This window comes from Podarcis raffonei, chromosome 8 (genome assembly GCF_027172205.1).
Source record: "Podarcis raffonei isolate rPodRaf1 chromosome 8, rPodRaf1.pri, whole genome shotgun sequence".
In the NCBI taxonomy this organism is placed as follows: Eukaryota; Metazoa; Chordata; class Lepidosauria; order Squamata; family Lacertidae; genus Podarcis; species Podarcis raffonei.
In genome coordinates, this window is record NC_070609.1 from 6,406,502 (window position 1) to 6,423,047 (window position 16,546).

Sequence of the window (16,546 nt, forward strand, 5' to 3'; positions counted from 1 at the left end):
ATTATTATTATTATTATTATTTAAAAGCACGATAAAATAAACAAACACTGGGAGCAAGTGTTGCGGACAGGCTGGTTTCAGCACATAGAACCTGAGCCTCCTCTGTTTTGTTTCAGCAAACTGGACGAAGACTATCTGTATATGGCATATGCTGACATCATGGCAAAGGTGAGAGACAGGCCATTTTAATGTGTTTTTTTCTGCAAAAGAAAGAAAGAAAGATGTAGTGTGTGATCGTTCCCAGACCACAGCCACACCATTCAGTTAAAGCACTATTACACCACTTTAAACAGCCAAAATTCCTGGAAAAATTCTGGGAGTTGTAGTTTGCTGAGGGTCCTGAGAGCAGGCCCCCTGTTTCCCTCACAGAACTGCAATTCCCATAGTTCCCTGGGAAGAGGGGTTGATGGTTAAATCTGCCTGGGAATTGTACCTCTGCAAGGAAATAGGAGTTTCCAACACCCTTAACAAACTACAATTCCCAGGATTCTTTGGGGAGGGAAGCCATGACTGTCGAAAATGGTGCGTTTTAATTGTATGGCACGTTAGAGGCCTCAGAAGGAGGGCTGAAGCTTGTCGTGATGTATGCCACCCCTTTTTATTGATCCTACTCCTGTGCCTTTAACATGTAATCTGGCATGCAGAAAATGTGGGAGAAAATGTAAGAGCGCTTGCTGGCTGGGACTGATGTGAGTTGTGGCCCAAAACATTTGGAGGGCACTGGGTTGGGAAAGGTTGCTGTGCTAGTATCAGTAAACGCCAGCATGTTACTCAGAGATGACTTTCGCCAAGTCCCCCTGTGGACAAATGGAGGTTAGTGAGCTATGTTTGCCTCTCTAAGAGGCCCACAACAGCTGGGTTGGGGGGCAGCAGGTTTATTGAATCAAGAGCTGACTCTATAGCAGGGGTGGCCAACTCCCAAGAGATTGTGATCTACTCACAGAGTTAAAAACTGGCAGTGATCTACCCCTTTGGGGGGGGTCAGGTCAAAGTTTTTGAGCTTTTTTTAGGAGAAGAAACCTTGTTTTGCGGGGTTCAGGTCAAAGTTGTAGAGCTTTTTTCGGGGGAGCCAGCGATCTACCAGTGATCTACCACAGATGTTCAGTGATCTACTGGTAGATCACAATCTACCTGTTGGACGTGCCTGCTCTAGAGCAAGCCGCAAAGAGCTCTGAGGTTCTGTCGCTAGTTCCGATGTGTGACGGTGTTTTTTGTTTACGTGCTCATCCCTCTTATCCTTTGGTCCCCTGGACTCCAGAGTTGCCACATCAACGAAGGAGAAGAAGGTGAAGAAAATGGCGAAGAAGGGGAAGAGGCTGAGGTTCCCTTCGAGGTAAAGGACCACCACCCCCTGCGTCCAGCCGCCCCGAGAGGTTTCTGAACTTTCAGCAAACATTTGCCCGCTCGTTCTCAAACCTCCAAAAACTTGGGTGTACGTTTACAAAGTCTTGGGCAACTTCCAGGCAACCTGTTGATTGACCATCGTTCACCCTGATTTGTTTGCACGAAAAGCTTGTGCAGAGGTTATACAATGCCTGCTCTTCCTTGCGCACCTTTCACGATTTGTTTGCGGGGAGGTCATACAACTTCCCATCAGTCGACCATTATCCTATGACCTATTGGCCTTTGAAAGATTGTCTCATTTGCAAAATCGCAGTGTGCTTTGTTATTTCGGCCTAATTGCAATGTGGGACGGGGTGGGGGTGGCGGGAGGAGAGACGAAGAGGAGATGCCACAGGTACCAAGGGAGACTTGATTGAGCAAACGTACACCTGCAGTTGCCATCTTGGGTTAGTGGGACAATTGTATCTTCACTGTTCCAATGTATACCTTCCTGGTCCACCTGGAGTGGGTGAGGTAGCTTGAGAAAGAATGCAGAGAAACAGTGCTAAAATTGAAGGCTGCGGTCAGGACCAAGTTGTTAATCTGGGGATCAACTCAGTGGTTCTGCATAACGTTCCAAAAACTGGCCAGTGTACCAACGCTCATTGGATTCCAAACAAGGCTGGCTATGATGGTAATTTAGGCCTAGGAGGGCCCAGGTGAACAGGTGGGGGTGACCTTGCTCAGGGAAGGAAAGCAGCCACTCTGAAAGCTTTATATCAGCTGGTGGTGCCAGATCGGGTCACCTGACCTCCCAGGCCCAGAGACATGGATTCTCCAGCTAGAGCCATGTGGCTGGCCCTCCAGCCTGCCCTCCCTTGCGCAGCAGCCCTGGTGGTGCAAGAAGCGGCTTTCCTAACTAAGAGGGAGAAGTGTAGGCAGCCCTCAAGGAAATGATGATTGACACTATGGGCCGTCTTACCCATAGGCGCTAGGGGTGCGGTGCACCCAGGCACCGGGCTCTCAGGGGCGCCAGGCCAAGAGTCTGGGGCCTGAGAGTTGAGTCCGGGGAAGAACCCACCCATCTGCATCGCCAGTTTGGGGGCGACCAAGCCAGCAAGATGCTGAGTCGGCTGGCCAGCTCCTCCCTCCTGCGCGCCTGGGACTGGGCAACCTAGGAGGGGGGTGCCGGGTGGATCTTTGCACCCCAGCACCACCTATGCTTGAGACAGCCCTGCCTCAGTTCGCACTGTCTTGCCTCCTTGCAGGAAAAGGAGATGGAGAAGCAGAAGCTCCTTTATCAGCAATCCCGCCTGCACAACCGCGGGGCAGCCGAGATGGTTCTGCAGATGATTAGCGCCTGCAAAGGTCAGAAGCGGCCCTTCTTTTTTTTTTCTTTTTTTTATAAAATTTTTATTGGTTTTTCAACATATATTATAAGACATTACAAACAACAATACACAAACAAACAAACATATAAACATGTATAATTTCATAAATTTTTTTTCTTATGCCCAATTTCAACGACTTCCCCATGCCTCCCTTTTCTGCATCCCTGTTTTAAACTTTTTCAGCAACCCCTGATCTAACTTACTTGTAATTCCCTTTCTTTAACCTTTTTTTCCTCTTGTCCAATCATTTATCGCTGCAAATCTGCTATGTTTTACCCCTGACATTTTAACACTCACTGATTTTACAACAGTTTTTAAGATAAAATTTAAATTTCTTCCAATCTTCTTCCACCGTCTCTTTCCCTTGGTCACGGATTCTGCCCGTCATCTCCGCCAGTCCCATGTAGTCGATCACCTTCGTCTGCCACTCTTCCAGCGTGGGTAGTTCTTGTGTCTTCCAATACTTTGCTACAGAAGCGGCCCTTCTTCCCTTGGCAGGGTTCAGGTTTCCCATGTTGGGAGGCCTTGGATGAGGTTGTTGGGGGTGAAGAAGCTTTCCTCCCATTCTTCAGCTACAAGGCCCAGCGAGAAACTCACTGTGGGTCCTAGGATCCTGGTCAGATTCCATGCTGGCAATCCTGTGGACACAGACAGTACGGAGCCCCTGCATGGGGCAAGGGAAATATTTGGAGTTCCTAGGCTGCCATATCAAATACCGTACTTTTCCGTCTATAAGATGCCCCCATGCCAACCTAGCAGTTCGAAAGCACGTCAAAGTGCAAGTAGATAAATAGGTACCACTGCGGCGGGAAGCTAAACGGCATTTCCGTGCGCTGCTCTGGTTTGCCAGAAGCAGCTTAGTCATGCTGGCCACATGACCCGGAAGCTGTATGCCGGCTCCCTCGGCCAGTAAAGCGAAATGAGCGCCGCAACCCAAGAGTCGGTCACGACTGGACCTAACGGCCAGGGGTCCCTTTACCTTTACCTATGTATTAAAGGTAAAGGTACCCCTGCCCGTACGGGCCAGTCGTGCCCGACTCTAGGGTTGTGCGCCCATCTCACTTAAGAGGCCTGGGGCCAGCGCTGTCCACAGACACTTCCGGGTCAGGTGGCCAGCATGACAAGCTGCATCTGGCGAGCCAGCGCAGCACACGGAAACGCCGTTTACCTTCCCGCTAGTAAGCGGTCCCTATTTATCTACTTGCACCCGGGGGTGCTTTCGAACTGCTAGGTTGGCAGGTGCTGGGACCGAGCAACGGGAGCGCACCCCGCCACGGGGATTCGAACCGCCGACCTGACGATTGGCAAGTCCTAGGCGCTGAGGTTTTACCCACAGCATCCCCTGCGTCCCCACCTATGTATTAGATGCCCCCTATTTGGGGGGCCTCAAAATTTAGAAAATGAGCTTTCGGGGGGGGTTATGGGAACAAAGCGTGAGCCCGTGATTGTAAGCGGCAATTGGCCGGTTGATTGCTGGGGCGTGTTAGTGAAAATCGCTCACCCGCCAGAACGCAGCATGCAACCGCTCACGTTTCAGAAACCACCTATCAGCTGGCTGTTCACCACCATTGGCCACCAATTGTCTTCCCAATTGCCGCTGCGGTAGCCAATAGACAGGTGCCCTTGTCGCAGCAATCGGGAGTGCGATTGGCAGCCTCTGGCAGTGATCGGGCAGCTGATAGGTGGTTTCTGCAATCCGTTTTTTCTGTGCGGCGTCTTTGCGTAGCTCCATTTGTGTGCGGGCGGCACAACATTACACAGGAGGAGCGCAAGGTGCGATTTCTCACTGATTTGAAAGGCGCAGGGGGGGTATTACTTTGATCGCCTCACTCCTCCCGTGTAACGTTGCACCGCCCACGCGCAAATGGAGCCGCGCGCAAAAAACAGACCGCCTCCAGACTCCCTCCTAGCTGTAGGGTGGGCTGAGTGGGAGGAGGCAAGCAGACTATGGAGGCTCTGCGGCTCGCCACTGCCAGGAGCTGCGACTGCTAGAGCAAGTACCGCATTTGTTTATATATTTAATTGCTGTATTCCATGGATAAGACGAGCCACTTTTTTAAACCTAAAAAACTGGGGAAGAAACCGTGTCTTATACACGGAAAAATACGGTAGCTCAGAAGGCAGCCCTCTTTAGGGAAGTTTTTAATGTCTAATGCTGTATTGTTTTTAATATTCGGTTGGAAGCCGCCCAGGGTGGCTGGGGGGGCCCAGCCGGATCGGCGGGGTATAAATAATAAATTATTATTATTATTATTATTATTATTGTTGTTGTTGTTAAACATAGATCTTAGAGCATGGGCAGGTGCAGACAAGGAGAGGAGGTGCTCCTTCATGCGCCTGAGCCCCAAGCTACATAGCAGGGATGGGGAACCTCCAGATGTTGCCAGACTCCAACTCCCATCAGCCCCAGGCAGTGTGGCCAGTAGCCAGGGAGAAGGATGGGAGTTGTAGCACAGATGTCAGTGTAATAAATCATTTCCCTGTCTCTGCAGGGGAGCCTGGCGCTATGGTATCTTCTACCCTGAAGCTGGGCATCTCCATCCTGAATGGTGGCAATGAGGAAGTGCAGCAGGTAGGAGGACCAGGGGCACGAGGCTCCTTGGCAAGTCATTCATTCCCTGCCTATGAACTTTGCCGCTGATTTGAGTTTAAATTGCTGCATATTGGTGCGTTGTGCTAAGTTGTATATTTAACCACGTGGCTTTTGTAATTAAAGGTAGATCTCTTTTATGAAACTGCCTTTTTAGCCGTTTTTATTGTTTAAGTTGATACTAACTTATTGTAAGGCTTACTCATTACTTACTCCTCCTTTACTCATCTCCCATTTCTTACTCGATATAGAAACATGCTTTGAACTGAGGGCCCATCCACACTTCCACTTGCCCCACCACTTTCCCTCCCTGGCAAACCCACCCTTTACCGCTGGAACGGGGCAAATGTCAATCGCGTTTTTCTGTGGGTTGCTGTTTGTTCCGAATTTGCACTAAATACAGTAGACCCTCGGGTTACGATACTCTCGAGTAACGTAAACTTTGGGTTGGGAAACCGGCAAACCCGGAAGTATACTTCCAGGTTTCACTGCTCGCACATGCGTAGAAGCGCTCTGCGCGCATGCACAGAAGCACACTATCGCGCAGCACACATACGCAGAAGCGGCGCCACTGGGTGCAGATTTTTTAGGGTGTGCACGGACCCCTGGAACGAATTAAACTCGTATCCAGAGGGTCCACTGTAGTGCAGCGGGAGAACTGAAAATATTGCCAATGCATTTCACATCTGGAAACCAAAGCGCCCCTTTGATTTCAGATAGTTCATAGGTCAACGAATCTAAAAAGCCTGGGACACAAATTTTCCCAGCCCTCCAGCGGCTACAGTGGCTCATTTACCAGAAGAAATGTACAGTGGTACCTCGGGTTACAGACGCTTCAGGTTACAGACTCCCGCTAACCCAGAAGTAGTACCTCGGGTTAAGAACTTTGCTTCAGGATGAGAACAGAAATTGTGCTCCGGCAGCGCAGCAGCGGGAGGCCCCATTAGCAAAAGTGGTGCTTCAGGTTAAGAACAGTTTCAGGTTAAGAACGGACCTCCAGAACGAATTAAGTTCTTAACCTGAGGTACCACTGTATTTAGCATTAACTCTGAAAGTACATACTCAGTTTTGGCCAAACTAAAGCCTCCAAGAGCACAATACGCATCCAGAGGTTTCTTAGGTGCCAACTCCCTGGGTGCCTGGGCACCCACAAAATTCTCCATGAAGGGGCTGAGCACCCACAAATTTCAGGACCATGCGTGCACATGACGCCCACAGTCCCGGGCACCCACGGTCGCAGGGCCAAACTGGCACTCCTGGGAGGTTTAGTTTGGTAAGAATTGAGTTGCTTCCATTTTGGGAAGGGGTTTTGTTGTTGTTGTGAACGTGGTGTGGATGGAAAGGGTTCCTGGTCTGGATTTCGCTCTCTTTATGGCTGCCATTAGAAACACACACCTGCTGTGAATACACATCTAATGCAACGTCTTTAACATGTAGTTTTGTGCTTGGAAGAGTCAGAAGTGGGACTTCTCTTCCCCTCCCTATGCTGACTTTCTCCCTGTCCTCAGAAAATGCTGGATTATCTGAAGGAGAAACACGAGGTGGGATTCTTCCTGAGCCTCCAGGCCCTGATGCAGACATGCAGGTGTGTAGAAGCATTTTGTTCTTCTTTTTTTACCTTTTTTATGCTTCTGCTTATACATTTGAGTGCTGCCAAACCGTAAAACCCGTAAGAAAATACCACGGCCCTGTAAATGCATTAAAACAGCAGGAGGTTATAAAACCCAGAAGAAATGGCTAACGATGGATCAAATTAATTTTCTAAAGAATGCTTGGCAAAACTGGAACGTTTTCAGCAGATGGCAAAATGTTAGAATTGTAGGCGTCAGTGTCCAGCGAATGGAACTGTGTTTCAAAGTACTGTCTGGAACTAGCCTACAAACAAGCCTGAGGCTTTTCAAAACACACAGGTAACAACCATAGTGGCAACATTAACAGAAAACAGATTCACAGCGCAAGTGTTGTGATAGTGTAATGTAAGGTAAAGTATATTAATTTAAAGAGTCACTCTGAAAATTGCCATGGGTCAATGGAACATTTACTGTGTGACTAGATTTATTCTCATAAGAGGTAACGCAGCACCATATATGATCAAAGTCATATTTTTTGCCTTTCAGAGCCTTCAACCTGCAAGCCTGAGTTGCAAAGAAACTAAAGAAATATGAGAATGTTTTCATTTGTTTCTTAGCTAAATAAACAGTTTAAAAATAATGAGACACCACGCACATACGGTGCTGAACATGACAGGCTTGCTGGTAGCTGCTGAGCCACATATAGTCTGACCCAGAACTTTGAAACTGCAATACATTTGTGCTGTAGCCAGAATCCTGTGACGATTCCATTCCAGCTGTTGCTGCAGTTACTGTCTTTTGGCCCTCCGACTTCTTCGGCTCTCCAGTCATGGACTGGCTGGAGGCAAAGGAAGTAGAAGGAGGCACCAGCTGGGGAACCCCGAAGGGAGGAAGGCTCAGAGCCCAGGGAGTGGTGGTGGGATGACAATGAGTGGTCAGAGGGAGAAGACCGGGAGGAGGAGGTATAACGGGGTTTAGTCTCCCAGGACCAGAAGAGGGATGAAGAGAATGGAGCAAAGACAGACAAGACAACGAAGCCTCAGATTGTTTCGGAAAGAATCGGAGGAGGTGGCTTAGGGAGTTGTGGGAAGGCAAGGACCTTCAGTCCCCACAACTGCCTCATAAGGACAGGTTCTGCCAGGAAGGCTTTTATATATGCTCTGTACAGCTGACTGTGCCCCCAAATACCCCAGTAATAAGATCATTAAGTTTGCAGATGATACAATGGTGGTTGGTTTAATCACGGCTGGAGAGGGGGAGGTGGCCTATGGGAAGGAAGTTGAGCAGTTGGGGGAGTGGTGCAGGAAAAACAACTTACTCCTTAACTTAAAGAAAACAAAAGAGATTATTGTGGACTTTAGGAAATGTGAACTGAATATTCAGCCACTTATTATTGAGGGGAAGTGTGTGGAACAGGTCTCGGTGTTTCGATTTCTGGGAATGGAGTTGAAAGATGACCTGACCTGGGGAGAGAACAGCAAAGACTTGATGAAGAGAGCACAGCAGAGGTTATACTTTCTGAGAATCCTCCAGAAAAACAACCTCTCAAAGGACCTGTTGATGGCATTTTACCATTGTACTGTTGAGAGTGTATTAACTTATGGTCTCTGTGTGTGGTTTGGGAGCTGCACGGTCAGGGAAAAAACAATGCTGTCCAGGGTTGTAAAGACTGCAGAAAGAATAATTGGGTGCACTCTTCCCACCTTGGATCAAATCTACGCTTCCAGGTGCCATAAGAAAGCTGCAGAGATAGCGCAGGATAGTGTGCACCCCGGAAATGATCTCTTTTAGCTTCTGCCTTCTGGAAGAAGGTACAGGGTTATAAAGACTAGGACTAGCCGCCTGAGAAACAGTTTCCATCCAAATGCGATTATGGTTTTAAACGCAGTGTAAGGTAGTCTCTATGGGAGTATATTGTATTTAATTATGGGGTATCAGATTTTTGGGGGGCTAACCAGGCTGGGATAGCAGGCTTGTGGGTTTCTGCATGTCTGATGTAGATTTTCAATTTCGTTGTTTCTGTATGGGACAATGATAATAAAGATTATCGTATCTAAGGCTTGCTGTGCTCTCTAGGTCTGCCCTCCTGGGCCGCCTTGTTTCTTTGAAAAAAGAGTTACCGTATTTTTTGCTCCATTGGATGCAGTTTTTCCCCTCCAAAAATTGAGGGGAAATGTGTGTGCGTCCTGTGAAGCGAATGCAGGCTTGTGCAGGGAGAGGCTGCACGGGGCTATGGCTTCTTTAGCTCCACGCAGCCTCTCCCAGCAGGGAGAGGTTGCGGGGGCTAAAGAGGAAGCCAAAACAGCCAGCACGATCCATCCCGCTGGCTGCCTTGGCGTGTGCCATAGCCGCGCGCAACCCCTCCAGCAGGGAGAGGTTGTGCGCAGCCTGTACGCTGCTCTTTGGGGCTGGGGGGCGGAAGTTTTTTTTTAATTGATTTCCCCGTCTAAAAACTAGGTGTGCCCTATGGTCCGGTGCGCCCTATGGTGTGAAAAATACGGTAGCTTTGCTGAAGCCGTGTGAGTTATTTCTGACCTGCTTCCTGACATCTCCCGTTGGCTGGCTCTGCTGACCTTCGCCCTCTCTCCTCTTTTTCCACAGTGTGCTGGACCTCAACGCCTTTGAGAGGCAAAACAAAGCTGAAGGCTTGGGAATGGTGACGGAGGACGGAACGAGTAAGTCCCCGCCCGCCCCCCACTTGGAGGCTCTGCAGCAAGGCTTCCAGGCGACTAGGCCATCCTATTTCTATCGGCTCTCCTGCCCCACAGGGCGGTTGGGCAGGGCAACCTCCTTCTGCCCCCTCCAAAAGGCAGCCCCCTGTCAGTGCTTGCTGCTCACAATGGCTGCTGACACCCCAGTGCCACCCACCAACTTATTTTTTACAATGGCCCCAAAATACTCCTTTTTAGAAACCTGCCTCCAGCTTCTGGTTCATTTGCTGGGAAACCCTTTTCCTCCTCTTGGCCCCTGAAGCAGAGTGGCCTATGGGTTGTTGTGGGGAGGCAGGGAGGGAGCCTGGGGGCTGATTCAAAAGCCTTGCCTCCTGGGCATGGCTAATTCATGCCTCTGCGCAACGGGGGCTTTCTAGCTGGGCTGGCCAACTATGCGCTCTGGGTTCTCTCCCCATCCCTTGGAAGGGGCGCGAGTTAAAGGTTTCAGTCCCACAGGAATGCTGGGGGCCAGGATTTGACTGGGCACGATCCTGGCCCAGGGTTGGTTCCCTCTCCCCCCACCCCGGTAGCCTCCTCCTTCCCAGTGCTCTGCGCATCTTCTCTTTGTGTTCACAGCTTCCTCCTGGTGAGACGTGGATTAATTGAGATTTCACAAATCAATAATGGACTCTCACCTCCCTGACAACCCACCCGACTCACTTCACCTCGGGTTCTCTGGTCTCATTCCACATTAATGTCGTTTTAATACACGCTGGGTTTTGTTTTTTGACTTTTACTTTTTTTAATCATCTCCTTTTCCTTCTTTGCTGTGACGTGTTGCACTCACCTCCTCTCTCCCCCTCCCTCCTTCTCTTCCCTCCCCCACCCCTCTCCTGGTGTCACTGATGCCCCTCCCTCAGTCATCATTCGTGAAAGTGGTAAATAATCCTTTTGCTTTGGGTTAAGTTTTGCTTTGGGTTAACTTTTCCCCCCTTTCCCTTTTAATGGTCAGTTTCTTGGCCTGGTTTATTTATTTAGTTTTGCCAGTTTCTCTTTCTAACCTGATGGGTTCAAGGCTGAAAACTGATCAGAACCCCCATCCCCTGCTGCCCTGGCTTAGTGCGCGGTGCTCCGTTAGGTCCTGGGCATCTGGAAGGTGTTGGCTATGATCTGCCTTCAGGTTCAGAGGCACTAATATTACTGAAAGGCCTGTTGATGGAAACCGCTGTAGGCCCAAGTCCTCACAAGGCATCTGGGTGGCTGCCTCAATATCAACATGCTAGAATAATAATAATAATAATAATAATAATAATAATAATAATAATAATAATAATTTATTTGTACCCCGCCCACCTGGCTGGGTTTCTCCAGCCATTCTGGGCAGCTACCAGCAAAGATTAAAAATACATTAAAATGTCACACATTAAAAACTTCCCTAAACAAGACTGCCTTCAGATTTCTTCTGAATGCCAGGTAGTTGTTTATCTCTTTGACATCTGATGGGAGGGCGCCACTACCGAGAAGGCCCTCTGCCTGGTTCCCTGTAGCTTTGCTTCTCGCAATGAGGGAACTGCCAGAAGGCCCTCAGTGCTGGACCTCAGCGTCCGGGCAGAATGATGGGGGTGGAGACGCTCCTTCAGATATACTAGGCCGAGACCGTTTAGGGCTTTAAAGGTCAGCACCAACACTTTGAATTGTGCTCGGAAACGTACTGGGAGCCAATGTAGGTCTTTCAAGACCGGTGTTATGTGGTCTTGGCAGCCGCCCCCAGTCACCAGCCACATAGCTAGGCCTGATCCAGCATTCTGTGCTGCAAGGCTCAGGGGTTTGAAGCGTAGCAAGCAGGAGGTATGTTGTCTGTTGGCTAAGCAAGAGAGGAATGCCTGGATAGATAGCCAGGATAGCTCAGCTAGGTAGAGTGTCATGCTGATAACACCAAGGTTGCAGGTTCAGTTCCGGTATAAGACACCTGCATATTCCTGCATTGCAAGAGATTGGACCAGTGGATCGTCAGGATCCAGCTCCACAATTCTATTAATTTATATCTCTAGGATTGGGCAGGCTGGCGTTGTTTTGTCCTAGGGTGACACGGAGGCCTGAGAGGTTAGACGACTTCAGAGCTGTGTCCTTCGAGTGGTGGCACCAGAGAAGCTTTTGCTTTCAAGTCGCAATCTGGCTAAAGAGAGGAAGAACAGGGCAGTATCCCTGTTCTCTTTTTCTCCCGTTGCGGGAGAGTGGGGAAATCTCCAATACCTTGGAGAGTTCCCTGGCCTTCTTCTGAAGATGCCACCAGGACCAGAGCAAGCACACCCTCCATTAAACCCCATGTCAGCCTTTTCTCCCACCCCTCATTGCCCGGCTGGCTGGAGGGGGTTCTGATCAGTCTCGGGTGGGGTGGGGCCAGCCAGGGATAGTCTCTGTCTCTCAGCTCTTATCTGGCGCATGCCCTCCAACTGCAAAAGAAACCTCAACCCTTCCAAAGGCCACCCGTTTCCCACACACACGCACCATTGGTGCTGAGCACAACTAACTGCACACCCTTCACCCACCCAAACGCTTTCATCGTGGTCTCCAGGCTTGTGCTCTTATAAATATACCAACACTCCCCTCCCATCCCACCCCTCAAAAAAGAAAAGTATTTGACCTTGTAAAGGTCCCCAGGAAGCCACCCTGCTGGGCTTCTGTCAACCTGGAGTAGCCAATAAGATGTTGGTCAGAATCCACCATCTCCGCCCCTGAAAACATTGCCCTCCCGGCCAATTTGCAGTGGGGTCAAGTGTAGACACACCATTTCTGACCCTTCTCCTGGGCTCCACTCTGCTTGTAGCGAGAGACTAGTTCAGGGTTTCCCAAACTTGGGTCTCCAGCTGTTTTTTGGACCACAGTTCCCATCATCGCTAGTCCTGCTACCCAAAGATGATGGCAGTTGTAGTCCCAACACCAGCTGCAGACCCAAGTTTAGGAAACCCTGGCCTAGTTACTCAGCAAATGTGACCTCAGTCTGTGTTACCTGTACATGGAATAGTAACAATTCAAGGTGTAAGCATAACTGTCTGGTTGTGTTGTTGCAACAAGTTCTTCAGTAAGGAATGCCGGGTCTTTGTAATAATTTGCTGCAGAAACGTGGTTTTTCTTAGTATCTATGTAGGCATGTCCTGTAGTTTCATATATTGAAAAGGGTCGTGTGTACCGTGCTTTATATCTGTGGGGTATGTGTGAGTGTCATCATGACATAATAACTGAGCAGTAGCCCTGTGGTGTGGAAATGTTGCCGAGTTGAAGTGTGATATACTTGTTGTGATGCCTTCTTTGGTAAACACGTTGTAACATCTTCATTATCCCAGTAAATGCAGGGTTAGAATGAGCATCTTGGGGTCTACAACAATGACAAGGTGCTAATGATACTTTTAAAAATTAAACATGTAGTGCTTGTGATGGCTACACATCATCTTTATAGTTTGGGGAGTGTAAACTTTTTTAAAAATTATCTTATATGTAGATCACCTTGAGACAGTGGTTTAGAAGGTGATTAATGAATACAGTCGTACCTCGGTTGATGAACACCTTGCGACTCGAACGTTTTGGCTCCCAAACGCCACAAACCCGGAAGTGAGTGTTCCAGTTTGTTCTTTGGAACCTGAACATCTGACGCTGCTTCCGCAATCGGAAGCTGCGCCTTGGTTTCTCTGAACGTTTTGGAAGTCGAACGGACTTCCAGAACGGATTCTGTTCGACTTCCGAGGTACGACTGTAATAATGATGATGATGATGATGATGTAACCAAACTATATTGTAATGGTTGAGCATCTTCAGAGTCAGATACTTCAAAGTGCACTATAGAATAACCAGTTAGTAGCACCATAGTAAAGTCAACCTCTTTATTAGCAGTGTGGCAATTTTGTAATGACTGCTTTGGTGATTTTTGCTCATAAGATGCTGCAGAATACATGTGCAATAAAATCATAAAATATTTGTAGGGATGGTGTACTTCACTCCCAATAACCACATGCTGCCTTTGGGTATGCTAAGATGGAGCTGGATTGTCCTTTTAGTAACTCTGGCCTCGTCCACAAGTCCGTTTGTCCCTCGCCTACAAAGCATGGGTCCAAGCCCTTTTCTCCTTGGCCCACTCCTTTCCAAGGGAAAACCCACTATTTAGTACAAGATAGGGAGCAAATGTCAAATTGGGGGGGAGGGGACCAGAATTGCCTTTTGCTCCGATTGAGTTCTAAAGAGCGGTTTTCCTCCCAGGGCCAAAGCAGCGGGACAAGAGGAAGTGCGGCTAAGCCCTCTGTTTATACAGTATATTAAACTCTTGTTTAATGTTGTAAGGTCTGACTTGACCGTTTTTCTTGGGTGAAAGTGCTGTCCTAGTAGTAGTCTCCTATTGACTACTGTATATTGTTCTTTTCATTCATCTGTAAGTCATCCTTGTAGTAACTTGTTCCAGATGTTTTGGACTGCAATTCCCATCATCCCTGGCCACTGGTCCTGTTAGCTAGGGATCATGGGAGTTGTAGGCCCTGAAAAAACCCACTTTTGAGCACTCAATCAGAGCAAACGTCAACGTGAGTCTTCAACAGATCGCCATTTGCTCCAATTGAGCTTTAAAGAGCGGTTTTTCACAGAGAAAGCCCATGGTATCCTTGTAGCAGTTGTGGTCACATCAACACCATACATTTGAAGCACAGCACTTCAACAGCCATGGAGAATCCTGGCAACTGTAGTTTGCAGAGGGTGCTGACCTCACAAACCTACAATTACCAGCACTCTTAACAGACTATGGTTCCCATGATTTTCTGTGGTGGTTAAAGTGGAATAAGAATCAATTAATTGTATGATGTGGATGCAACCTGTTTCTTTCTTTGGCTGCCTGTGTAACACTTCTGTTCCTTTGTCACTTAATGCTTTGTGATCTCTCATAATAGTTCCTCTGTGTTATACATGCTGCTGTTTGTGAGCCTCCCTATAATCACTTAGGGCTCAACCACACTTCCTTTTGTGTTGCATTTCTAGGCACAGGTATGAAATTTGCAGGTTTTGTTTTTTGCCCCACCTCTTGTCCCAGGAAAGCATGCATCTTACTGCCAAATTGGAGCAGACAGCAACACAAAAGGAAGTGTAGACGAGCCCTTACTGTAGTACATTTGCTTTACTCTTGTTCTGTGCTCTAGAGTCACGGTGTCTCTGCTGTCCTTGTAGCAACTATGTTGTCCTGTTTATCTCTTTTTAGTGCTCCAGGGCACTCTGACCTGGTGCCTTCCAGATGTTTTGAATTAAAACTCCCATCAGCCCATGCCAGCTGGTGTGAATTCTTCTCCAAAACGTCCAGAGGGTGCCTGCTTTTCGGGAAAGGGTGCCTTGGAGCCTATTTTGATTCTCATTGTGAGCCTCAGATAAAACAAGCCTTATCGGGATGATTTTGGGCACCACCTCTTCCTGTCCTTTCAATATCCCCACGCCCAACCCCAGCCCCGTCCCGAGCGCCACGATTGCCCCATCACAAAGGGAAGACAATGCCAGAGGGGGAAGATATCAGGTGATTGACTTGGCTTCATCCATGAAGTGGAGGAGGCAACTTCATGAAGAAGAAGAAAAATGGAAAAGGGGCTGGTCATTAATGCCAGGTGGGCTAATATGAATCCACCCGGAGGAATGGAAGGGGAAGGGGGTGTTTCTTGTGAATGGGAGACCCATCCACCATTCTTGCCCTCCCCGTGCCGCTGGATTCATATCTTCATTAATGACCAATGCCACAGAACGGGTGGTGTGAACTGGTCGCTGACCTTCTGCAACTAATTCTATTAACCCACAAGGATGGGGGCCACATCCTGGGTCTCTTACACTCACTCTCCTCCAACTTCTATTCTTAATTCTTCGTCATCGCAGTTCCGTGTCTGTCCACTGCTCTCACGTTATTCTGGTCCATTGGAATTTATTTCACCTTTGCACCACGTCAAGTCCTTACTTTCTGTTTTACTCAGGTTGTGTTTTCCACAAAAAAATGGCTTGTCCCAAAACTACACTTCAAAATTTGGCCGTGGGTGCACAGGTTTTTTAAACAACAACAACAAACAAACAAACCCGGATAGAATAAACCGGTCGTTTATGCTAATTGTGTTGAACCGAACTACTCTCATCTGCCTGCATACACTCTGGCACTCCCAGTCTCAACACCTGCTCCCCACTAAAATATGTAACCTCCAGCAGTAGGCATGCAGGGATTTTGCAAAGGACTTTATCTGTTGACATTGAGCCTTTGCTGGAATGTCACAGATAGCCTAAATAACCCTTTCCCCCCCGGAAGCAATATCCCAGACACAAACTCTACCCTCCCTACACAATGGAGCCACGAGATCCCCTAACCAAATGCATGGCACTTTGTGATCCTACTAAGTTTTGGTCGGCCGCTGCAGTCCTCACTCTGGTCCAGCTCCCCACCAAGAATAGGTGGGGGGAGCTTTCAAACAAGCACCGCTCTCTTCCAACCCATGTGGATCATTAAGCCGAGAATTATATACCTTTGGGCGCTAGTCAGAAATGTTCCGCTTTAACAAGGCCTTTGGCTGATTGAAATTCAATGCCCTTTAAAAATGTGTTGTGGAGGTGGGAGGTTATTGGATTGTGTTTTTCTTTTGATTATGTATTTTGTGTTTTTATATTGTGATATTTTTTTTATCCTGCGAACTGTCCAGAGACCTGGGGTATATAGGGCAGTATACAAATGCAATTAATTAATAAGTTAATAATAGAATCCTACTCCTGGGTAGATCAGCTCTCTTGTGCTTATTCGTTTATTTCATAGAATGTATACCCCGCTGGATGGTAATACAAAACAACAACAACCTCAAAGCGGTTTGCAAAAAGATGAAGCAATAAAATAAAGCAAGATTTAAAACGTATGGAAGTTTAAATGCTAAGGTTAAAATTAACTCAATTTATAAGAATCCAGGTTTGGCTTGTCTAAACAGGAACATACAGGGCTCCATAGGCAGGGAGTTCCAAAGGCCACACAAATGG

At 48.0% G+C, this 16,546-nt stretch overlaps 1 protein-coding gene across 16 annotated transcripts in view; it reads left to right on the forward strand.

Moving 5' to 3' along the window:
- Window positions 1-16,546, forward strand: part of RYR1 (ryanodine receptor 1) — a 207,866-nt gene that overhangs the window by 156,790 nt on the left and 34,530 nt on the right. For 11 of the 16 annotated variants that reach the window (XM_053401808.1, XM_053401813.1, XM_053401815.1 and 8 more), the window contains 7 exons: window positions 117-168; window positions 1,259-1,333; window positions 2,592-2,691; window positions 5,207-5,286; window positions 6,813-6,889; window positions 9,477-9,550; window positions 10,447-10,464. In XM_053401808.1, the coding sequence (XP_053257783.1) occupies window positions 117-168; window positions 1,259-1,333; window positions 2,592-2,691; window positions 5,207-5,286; window positions 6,813-6,889; window positions 9,477-9,550; window positions 10,447-10,464 (476 nt within the window). The remainder of the gene's footprint in view (window positions 1-116; window positions 169-1,258; window positions 1,334-2,591; window positions 2,692-5,206; window positions 5,287-6,812; window positions 6,890-9,476; window positions 9,551-10,446; window positions 10,465-16,546) is intronic. The other 5 variants (XM_053401811.1, XM_053401817.1, XM_053401818.1 and 2 more) reach the window with 1 other exon arrangement.